Below are 9,653 nucleotides of genomic sequence, written 5' to 3'. Positions count from 1 at the left end.
CCTCAGACTTAGGAAAACTGGAGCTCTTGGAAATCTGAGTTGTCCACAAACTGGCCACTTAGTTAGACTTTTGGGGAGGGGGTCCTGGATGTTCAGGCCAAGAATCTGGAAAAGGGAGGTGTGGGAGAGATTTTAGAGGGTCATGCAGAGAAGTACGGAGACCTACACAGCTCTTCTAGCTCCTGAGATCAAGGCCAAGGCTGGAGAGATGTTGGGTCCCAGCCTTTATGGTTTCTCCCCAGCATCTGGCTCTGGGCTGTTGATCCCATCTGACAGGTAATCATCTTCATTGTGCTGCTTCATCTTGGTCTCCAGAACCGTGATTCTCTGCTTGAGCTTTTGCTGGGCCCCCGTGTACTCAGCCAGCAGGCGGCCAAAGCGGGTGTACAAGGTCTCCATGTTGGTCTCCAGCTGCTCTAACTTTTCCTGCACATCTACTTCCATCCCAGCGGCCACGTCATTCTCATCCAGTAGCCCCTCCTTCATAAGGATCTCCCGGCCCCTCTCCTCCAAGACTTTCTTGGCATCTGGATACTCAGTAACAGCTTCCATAAGATCATCTTTGGACAAACAGAAGAGATCTGAGTAGCCAAGGCTGCGGATATTGGCTGTGCGTCGATTCCCCATTTTGCTGCCCTTAATGTTGAGGATACTGATCTCTCCAAAGCAGCTGCCAGCCGACAGCAGAGCGTATTGTGTCACACCGTCATCAGCCACCACTGCCAACTTGCCCTCCTTGATGATATACATTTCCTTGCCAATGTCCCCCTTGCGGCAAATGTAATCTCCAGGGCTAAAGACTTGAGGGCGGAGCTTCAGCACTAGTTCCACCAGAAGCCCAGCCTCACAATCCTGGAAAATGCGCACTTTCTTTAGGGTGGACAGGTGGACATTAATAGCTATCTCAGCCCTGAGCTTGGCTGGTAGGTTCTTGAGAACTTCTCGCTCGTCCACGGTCTTCTTGTTGGTCCACAGGTAGTCAAACCACCTGATGACTTTGGCTTCCATCTCCTTGCTGACCTTGCGGAACTGCATGTAGTGTTTGACCGCGTCGATCTTGGCTTGAAATTCAGCTCGGGTGGCGTTCATGTTGGAGATCATGGAGCCCACGTTTCCCACGATGGTAGCAAAGATGAGGACACCGATCAGGAAGTCAAAGATGACAAATAGGTATTCTTCATCCTTTACAGGAGGTGGGGTCTCTCCAATAGTGGTGAGGGTCAGTGTGGACCAATAAAGGCAGTAGATGTATTCCCTAGCCAGGTAGCCATACTCAGGGTCAGTGATGTTGGGATAAACCCAAGTATCAACTCCAAACCCAATGGACTTCGAGATAGCATAATAAATGCAGGCATTCCAGTGGATGATGACCAAAATATACAGTACTAGGTTGCTGATGCGGAAGATGTTGGGATAGCTGGTGCGTGTCTCTGTGCGGTCAAAGAACTCAAACATTCGAGCAAAGTGCAGGAGGCGGTTGAAACGCAGCTCAGGGCTGTGGATGCCCACTGCAAAATAGACCAGGTCCGTGGGGATGATGGAGGCCACATCTAGCTTGAACTGCATCGTGTGAATGTAGTTGTCCCGCAACTTCTTGGGATCTTTGACCAGCAGTCCTTGCTCCAGGAAACCTGTGGGAGATGAAAGCCAGGAGGTCACCATACCCTCAAGCTTGGCCCTTCCTTGGGTTAAAGTTAAGGAAGGGACCAATGAGCTCATAAACTCTGACCCACAGAGAAGGGTCTAGAAGCTCACAGCAGGGCTGGCCATAAGATCAACTCCAGGTTCCCACCTTATTAAGCACCTAGGAACCATGGGATTCAAAGAGCCACAGGGACCAAGCCATGTTTCAGCCAGACAATGTAATCCGGCGCTGTGTTTGGAGGACTTCTTGAACATTGGATACATGTTTTGGGACTTGTGGGTCCTCCCTGGATGTCCCAGCTGTTCTCTTACCTGTGCGCAGTCGGATGAAGAGGTCTGCGATGTAGACCACATCTGAGAAGTAGTCCAGCACCAGCCACACCACATAGTAGCCTTTCTGTAGGTCACTGAAACAGGCTCTGTGGGAAAAGGAAGCCGGTCTTTACCCACCGGATCCAGCCAAGGCCCCTGGAGGTCCCAGGCCGGGCACTGACCGTGGGTCCTGGTGAGTCACATTCAACGCACCCCGTGGGCTAATGACATTCCACGCCCAACCCCTTGTCATTGACTACAATTCCCAAGTAGCCCAAGGAAGAAGGGGTTAATTCTGAGGAGTTGGTCACATGTAGACTAGATGCCCCCCCCCCACTGCCCTGTCATCCTTGATGCCTCACTCACAAGCCCCCGACCATATGGGCTCATCTCTGTCGGAGCGCTCCCTCCCACCACCCTCTGGAATCTAAGTCACGTTACTGTGTCAGGTGCGCTACCACCTCCTCTGGGAGGACCTCCTTGACTGTCCTTTCTCCAGCTCGTGGAGCCACCTTGGTCATTTCTGTTTCCGGTTTACCGTCCATGTTCCCGGCAGCCTAAGGGCTCCAGGGGAAACGAGACCCTGTCTGTCGGTCTGCATTGCCCCCAGCACTGATCACAGATTGTTGAATGAATGACTGAGGCAAGGGCTGAGAAAACCACTGGTAATGAGTGCTCCAGAACTGGCCCTGCAAGGCAGAGAAGACTCTCCATAGGTTGAAAGAAAGGATAAAGGGAGTGGTCTTTGGAGGAAATAAAAGAACCCTGAGTGCAGGGTCTGGGGTGTTCCCGAGGGGGGAGCTAGAGATCAGGCAGTGCCTGTATCTCAGAAGGCTTTACAGGCCAAGTTTATGGTGCGAAGGGCAATTGTGGAAATGCGGAGCCCTTGGAGGGTTGCCAGAGGGAAATGACACCTTCCGATCTCTCTTTCTACCCAGCATGCTCCTTGCAAGACTGGGGAATGCACTGAAGGGGCACCAAGTGCCTGCTTGGAATGGACAAGGGCCATTGTGATTGACCCAGAAAGAGATCGGGGAGGCCTCCTCAGGGATGTGGGAGCAGATTACAGACCCCTGGAGAGGATCTGGTGCGGAAGGCTTAGCAGCATGGGAGGAAAGGTTGGGAGCGAGAGAGCCCTGGAAGTGCTGCTGGCAGGGAAGGATTCCCAAGAGGGAGCGAGTGCGTGAGTGCGTGTGAGCTCAATCTCTACATCAGACCCTGAGCCTGTGGGTTGAGCTTTTTTGGACACATCCCTCCCTGGGCACTGCTCACCTGGCCACCAGGAGGCACCAGTTGTAGAGGACAGGCATGGCAATGACAAAGAGCCAGCGGTAGTACCAGTCCCCAGCTGGGTCCAAGACAAACAATTCAAATTTCTTCCTGAGGAGAGACACAGAGGTCAGGCTTGGGCACCACGTCTTCAGATCCCAGGGCCCCCAAGAAAGCACTGCTTGAGGGGGCTCTGTGGATTGAGGGGAACTGGGAGTCGGAGTAGCTCTCACATGCATGAGGGGTATCCTTTTACTTATCCTGACCCCAACAGACCCTCTGCCTCCCATGCCCTTGGGGGGCCCTGCCTCGGAAGGTGTGGCAGGGACAGCACTTTCAATAAGGGTCAGCCTCAGAACCTGGGGAAAAGCTTCCAAAGAAGAGAAGAGAATTGCCCAGTGAGGGGCCAACGTGCTTCCTGCTCACTCGCGTGCTCTCGCTCTTTGGCCGCTGGCCTCTAGCCACCCACCCCCCCAACCCCAAGCATTTCCCCAGGTGCCACATCTTGACTTGGCAAGAGAGCGTGGCCTCCATCAGCCCAAAGCCGGGGCTGTTGACTGGGCCAGACATCCTCAGTCGTCTGTATTCTTTAAAATACAGTCCTCTTCCAGTTCCAACTTCTCGGCCTTGCTCCCGATTCCATAGTTCCAGGCTCTCCCTGCCAGTCCTCATTCACCACGGACTCTTCAAAGAAGCTCACCACACTGAGGCCCCTCCACAGTCCCCCTAACCACCACACCTGCTCAAGCCTCCCTGCCTGCCATAGGCCAGTTCTCATTTAGGTGCCCTCACTGCCCTGTCTGCTACATGGGTAGTGCGCTAGCTGACAAGGGGCACCTAGAGTGAGGTGATGGAACTGTTCTGGAGTTAAAAACATAGCAGGCAGGCCTCCTCTGGTCATCCCCAGTGCTGCCCCGTGGACCCTGGGAGCAGCATTAGAGAGCCCACCCAGCCCTCGGATGGCAAGCATGGGAGCCCTTCGAGCCCCTCAAGCTGGGCAGCTATACTTGGTGGCCTTGCCCTCGCCGTCCTTGTCGCCTTTGCCATCGCCTTGCTGTGTCGTTACAGCCTGGAGCTCAGGCCCACGGAAACGTTCGAGAAAGGAGTCCGGTCTTGGTTCCTCCTCACGGAAATTCTTGTTGGCCCATTCTCGGATGACCCCCACCAGGCGGGCAATCCTAAAGGCAAGCAAGACAGGGGTTGTGAGCCAGAAAGTCATCCTGCTCAGAGACAATGTGGTCCTGGGGACTCACTTTGAGGGAGATGGAAGGCAGGCAAAGGAGCTTGGGAGCAGGTTGTGATTTTCCCAGCGCTAAAAGCCAGGCACTGGGGCCATGGACTGGGACTCAGCTCCTGACCTCTAAGGCAGCCTGAAAGGAGGCACTGTCCGGGAAAGACACTCTGTAGAAGAGGCCCCTTTCACTTGATGGGGAGGTACAAACAAGAGGTGTCCCGGGCAAACTGGAGGTTGGTGGCATGGATAGAATTATATCATCCCTCCCAAAAGCTGTCATCTTGGCCAGGCCCTGATTCTCAGTGCTTGCCTGCTGTGTAATTATGTAGTTTGGCACTTTTGTGGTGATATAATCTTCCCCCATGATATGGCTTGATGTAACTGTCTTCCATTTTGCATGTGTTGTACCTGATGACTTCTATGTGTTAATGAAGCAAGATTAGATCACGTGTGAAATGTTAATGCGGCAGGATTCCGGTGGGATGTAACACCCTCGTGCAGCTCACAGGTAAGGGAGTTTCCATAGCAGGGAGAGGAAGCTGAATACCACAAAGAAAGAAGAGCCAGGAGCAATAAGCATCCTTTGAATCCGGGTCCCCGCACTGAGAACTTCCTAACCCCAGTGGAAGATCGAAGTCATGTAGAAAGGAGACAAGTACCTTCCCCCTGAGCCAACAGAGACAACAAGCTCTCCCCTAGGGCTGGCAGAGCCTGAATTTGGACTTCCAACCTCTTAAACTGCGAGAGCAGCAAGGTGTGCTTGTGAAAGCCAAGCATTTGGGATAGTTCTGTTCTAGCAGTGCTAGAGAATGAAGACAGTGGGATTTAGGCTTGCCTTAGACTTCCTGACATTCCTCCATAAGGAACTTACAGCTCTGCGTGGATAGAGACCGTGGGGCCCTTGGCTGAGGTTCATTCTTCCCCTTGATGTTGAGGGGAAGGCTATGCTGGTGATTCAGGACGGTGGGTGAGTGGTTGCTCAGGACAGCATGGACCAGGCTTTGCAGACACCTTGGTGGAAATGTCTAGTGAAACTAAGAGGAGGCGGATCCTTAGAGCCAGCCTGAGAGGCCTCATGGGTGGGGAGCCAGTTTCAGCAGCACACTGGTGGAACCCACCTGCGGAAGCCACCCCTTCCCCGCTGAGGGCCATCCACCTCGGCCAGCCTCTGGAGTTCGGAGGAAGTGTCATCCTCGGCCGCAGACGGTGGCCTGCAGAGGAAGGAGCAGAGATGACCAAGGGTTCTGTGGGCATACCTTATGTCCAATCAGCACTTTCTTCTGAGACATGCCAAGAAAGCCCCTGGCCCCTTAAAAAGGCGTCCTTGAGCCAAAGATGATTTGTTGTATGACTATAAGGCAGAGCTGGAAGGGAATCACAGGCCTGGAGCCATCCCGGAAACGCACCTGCTGCTGGTCCTGCGGTCCTCTTTGCCATTGGCCTTAATAGTAGGGGGTGCATGGTGGTTGTGGTTATTGGCTGGGGAGCTCTTCACGCCATTGGATTTTTCTGTCATCCTCCATGTACGGCTTCAGGAGCCGGGACCCTCACCTGTCAAGGAAAGGGCAAAGAAGGCCAGAGAGGTTTTACACGCCCACAGAGCACAGGTGAACAGGGTCTGAGCAAAGCCAAGGGCCCATGTGGCAAGTCACAGCACCTAGATACTACCATGGCAGATAGCAGCATTGCCTGAGTGCCAAGCTGCAAGCATTAAGATGATGATAAAAAGAAAACAGGAAGCGCACTGCCATTGAGTCGATGTCAACTCATAGCAACTCTAAGTCTTCTCAATTTTCTTTTTTTAATTGTTATTTATTTATATTTTAGAAATGGTTTTATTGCTACTGGGTCCACATATCATACAATTCAATAGTTCAACCATATCATAGAGAGTTGTACACTCTTTACCACAATCAATTTGAGAGCATTGTCTTTTCCCCATACTCATTGTTACTCATGTCATTTATTTTTGCATTTTGGCAAAAACAGATACAACAAAACATTCACCAGCTCAACAACTTCTACATGTATCATTCAGTGCCATCTAATGCCCCTTTCATTGTGCACAAACAGTAATGCTCTCCCTCTCCAAATTGCTCCACCACCATTACACTGAACTCAATGCTCCCTAGGCAGAAATATTTCCTCCTTCATCTATGGTAACCATAGGTCAAGCTAAACTAAACTAAATAAATATATAGATAAATCAATAAAGCGACCTTATAGGAGAAAGACAAAGTTTAACACCTCTGGGAGTTTCCGAGATCAACTGTTTATGAGAGTAGAAAGCCCTTTCACCCTTGGAGCAGGCTGGAGGATTCAAACTGCCGGCCTTGCGGATCATAGCTCAACTCATTATCACTATACCACCAGGGCTCCTCTGATGGTGCTATGCCTCCAATTCTGATAGGTACTTGGACGTGACCTCAGGTTGCGCGGACACATAGTTTAGGTGCACTACCTTGGTTTCTTTCCTTTACCCCCATGAATATTTTGAAAAAAATCAATGATCAAATATAATAGAAACAAACAAAAAAATCAAAAATGTTTGAACCCATCTCTGGTGCCCCTGTCTTGCAGAGGAGGGCACTTGCTTGGAGCACGGTACACCTCCAAGCTGGTGACTGCCCTCAAGCTCCTGCTCCACAGGCGGAAGGAACTACACGTTCCGCCCCTGGCCGCAAAGGAACCACATCCTTGCCCATACCACTTCAGAGTTCACACACTGCAGGTCTGAATCCCCTTTCCCATCGGCTTCTTCAACTAGCTCTCATCACAGTTCCCCAGCACCGCATCAGTGATACCCATTACGCTGTATGTTGCTTGAATTTACGTGTCCCTCGAAGATATATTAAAGTCCTAGACCTCTTGTTTGGAACGAGATGTTTTCTATGAAGGTGGGTTTGGGGAAGATGTATGTATAAGCCAGGGGACACAAGGATGCTTCCCCTAGTGTGGACATGGAGAGAACATGACACCATTGGCTGAACTCCCTCATCTTGAACTCCTAGCCTCCAGAATTGCGAGAAGATAAAATTGCTATTCCTTAAAGGCACCAATCTTGCAGGAGTTTGTTAGAACAGCCCAAAGGAACTCACGCTCTGAAGTATAAGAAGGGGCTCATGGGTAGAGGAGTAAGTGAGTTTCAGAAGAGATTAGGAGGCGTGGAGGCACAGGTTCAGAGGAGCTGAGCCCGGGCGTGCAGGGACAGCATTGTCATTGGAAAAGATCCCAATGGCTGTTGGGTGGAAGAGAAATTAGGGGGAGGGGGAAGCAAGGAGAAAGGCAGGGTGGTCAGTGCAGAGGCTGGTGCCCAGGGGGTAGGACCCTCTAGGAGAGAGAATGGGCAGGACTTGTCAATGGGTTGTGTGGGCAGTGGGAGAGAGGAAGTAAGTAGTATCACTCGGGAATTCTGGACAAAGGGAGGGTCTAAGGCAGGGCACCAGAGAACCTGAACAAATAAGAGTTGAGCAAAGGAAGACATATCCAAAAATCAGCCTGAATTTAAAAAAAAATAAAAAACTTGAACAGAAGCCTGTGCTCCAGTGTCTATGGACACTGGGTCAGGATGACTGGGCCACTGAGAGCAGCTTCTTCCTGCGGGAGCTATCAGAAGAGAGACATGGTCAGCATGTCCCCACCCCCCAGGGTTCCTGGCACCTTTTATGCTGGACTCACAGGCCCCAGAATGTTCCTGGACCACCACCCCCCGCATCCGTCCCCAGCTTGTTCCAGCTTCTGACATTGTCACCATGGTGATGGCAGCCACGTCAAACGCTGCGGTGAGTGGTACTAACAAGCAGCACAGAGCCGCTCGCCTGGTGCTCTCTGTGGGACTGTGGCATCAGGACGCTAATGAGGGCACCTGAGAGCTAGCAACCAGTATCCCTGAGCCCTGCTTAGACCCTGGGGGGCAGCAGGTCATGGAGACAGAAAGTTTTAGGCAATGCAAACAAAGCCAGGGCCACTCTCATCAAGAAGGATTTCAGGGCTTGACTCCTGGAAGAGGTCGCAGTGAAGCTCAAGCTTAAAGATGAAAACGGCTTTTGAACCCAGGTCTAGGTCCAGAGGGAGACTTACTAAGAAACTCCCTGTGAAGTGAATGAGGACACAGGTAGCTGGAGGGTATAACGGGAAATTCCATTGAGAGGAGATTGAGTTGGACCCAGAGTGGAAGGTGAGCTCTTCTTAGAGGAACAGGGCAAAGGTGTGCAGGGTCAGATCAGGGAGGCTCTCAAACATGAATCAGAGGTCTCAAAACAACCTCTCATGATAGTGTGTGCAGGCAACCACCTAGATTCCCCATCTCCCTTACTGATCATCCCCATGAGCCATGACCTTGGAGCCTTCAAGGACCTTTGAGCCTACAAGGACAGTTCTGGGGGCCCACCAGATATCTTTGTCCTCTCTAAGGTTCTAGCCCTAAGACAAATTTCTCTCCTCTGATCCCTGCCCCTTCTCTACTAGAGAACCAGTCCTTCCCTCAAACTGGTCCAACAGCAGCTCTGCCTTACCCTTCATCAGAACTGCCCCCTCAGGTGGGTGGCCTGGGAAACCCCAGCAGACAACTAGATACATGCTCCTTTTCTTGGCATTCATTCCACCACCATCCCCACCCACCAAATATCATCTAGTTCTAAGGTTCCAGTTACAACCATGTCCCAAAATAAGGATTACATCCCAAATATACAACCATGTCCCAAATTAAGGATTACATCCCAAATATACAACCATGTCCCAAATCAAGGATTACATCCCAAATATCTCTCTCTCTCTCTCTCTCTCTCTCTCTCTCTCTCTCTCTCTCTCTCTCTCTCTCTCTCTCTCTCTCTCTCTCCCTCAAGTTCCTCATACCCATTGCCAACTGCCTGCTGAGTATCTTCTGGTTGGCTCACAGGCGCAGTAAGCTCAATACAGCAAGAGCAAAACTTGGTCAACAAATAGGTTACAGCTCCAATTGACCCTTCCTGAAAGATCATGCTCCCTGTCAGGTCACCCAAATCAGAAACATGTAGGTCTTCCTGTACCCCTGGTTCCCTTCGCAGTCTGTCATCAGTCAACTTTCCCCTCAATAAATGATTTAACATCTGGCTCCCCATTGTCGCACACCCACCCCCTCCAGTGTCCTCTGGCCTTCCATCTTCCCCACTCTTCACCAGGATGCAACATACTCTGGCCCACCATCCACGGTGGT

At 51.4% G+C, this 9,653-nt stretch overlaps 1 protein-coding gene across 1 annotated transcript; it reads right to left on the bottom strand.

Annotated features, from left to right (window-relative positions):
- Positions 1-225: 225 nt before the first annotated feature.
- CNGA2 (cyclic nucleotide gated channel subunit alpha 2) lies at positions 226-5,978 on the bottom strand. The gene is made up of 6 exons (XM_075539289.1): positions 5,866-5,978; positions 5,578-5,670; positions 4,233-4,403; positions 3,229-3,336; positions 1,957-2,063; positions 226-1,631 (listed from the first exon to the last, which is right to left on the bottom strand). Exons 1-6 carry the CDS (start codon positions 5,973-5,975, stop codon positions 226-228), a joined length of 1,995 nt encoding a protein of 664 aa, XP_075395404.1. The 5' UTR covers positions 5,976-5,978.
- Between the last annotated feature and the right edge of the window lie 3,675 nt (positions 5,979-9,653).

The sequence above is a fragment of the Tenrec ecaudatus genome, chromosome X (genome assembly GCF_050624435.1).
Source record: "Tenrec ecaudatus isolate mTenEca1 chromosome X, mTenEca1.hap1, whole genome shotgun sequence".
In the NCBI taxonomy this organism is placed as follows: domain Eukaryota; kingdom Metazoa; phylum Chordata; class Mammalia; order Afrosoricida; family Tenrecidae; genus Tenrec; species Tenrec ecaudatus.
The sequence above is the reverse complement of the archived record's forward strand: the minus strand, read 5'-3'. Positions and strand labels throughout refer to the sequence as shown.

Bases quoted from the DNA above. Each gene is read 5' to 3' on its own strand.
- CNGA2 (XM_075539289.1), bottom strand. From the start codon at position 5,975: ATGACAGAAAAATCCAATGGCGTGAAGAGCTCCCCAGCCAATAACCAC. The intron at 5,671-5,865 runs GTGCGTTTCCGG...CTTCCTCTGCAG, and splicing joins GACCGCAGGACCAGCAGCAG to GCCACCGTCTGCGGCCGAGG. The intron at 2,064-3,228 runs GTGAGCAGTGCC...CTTTTCCCACAG, and splicing joins TGGTGCCTCCTGGTGGCCAG to AGCCTGTTTCAGTGACCTAC.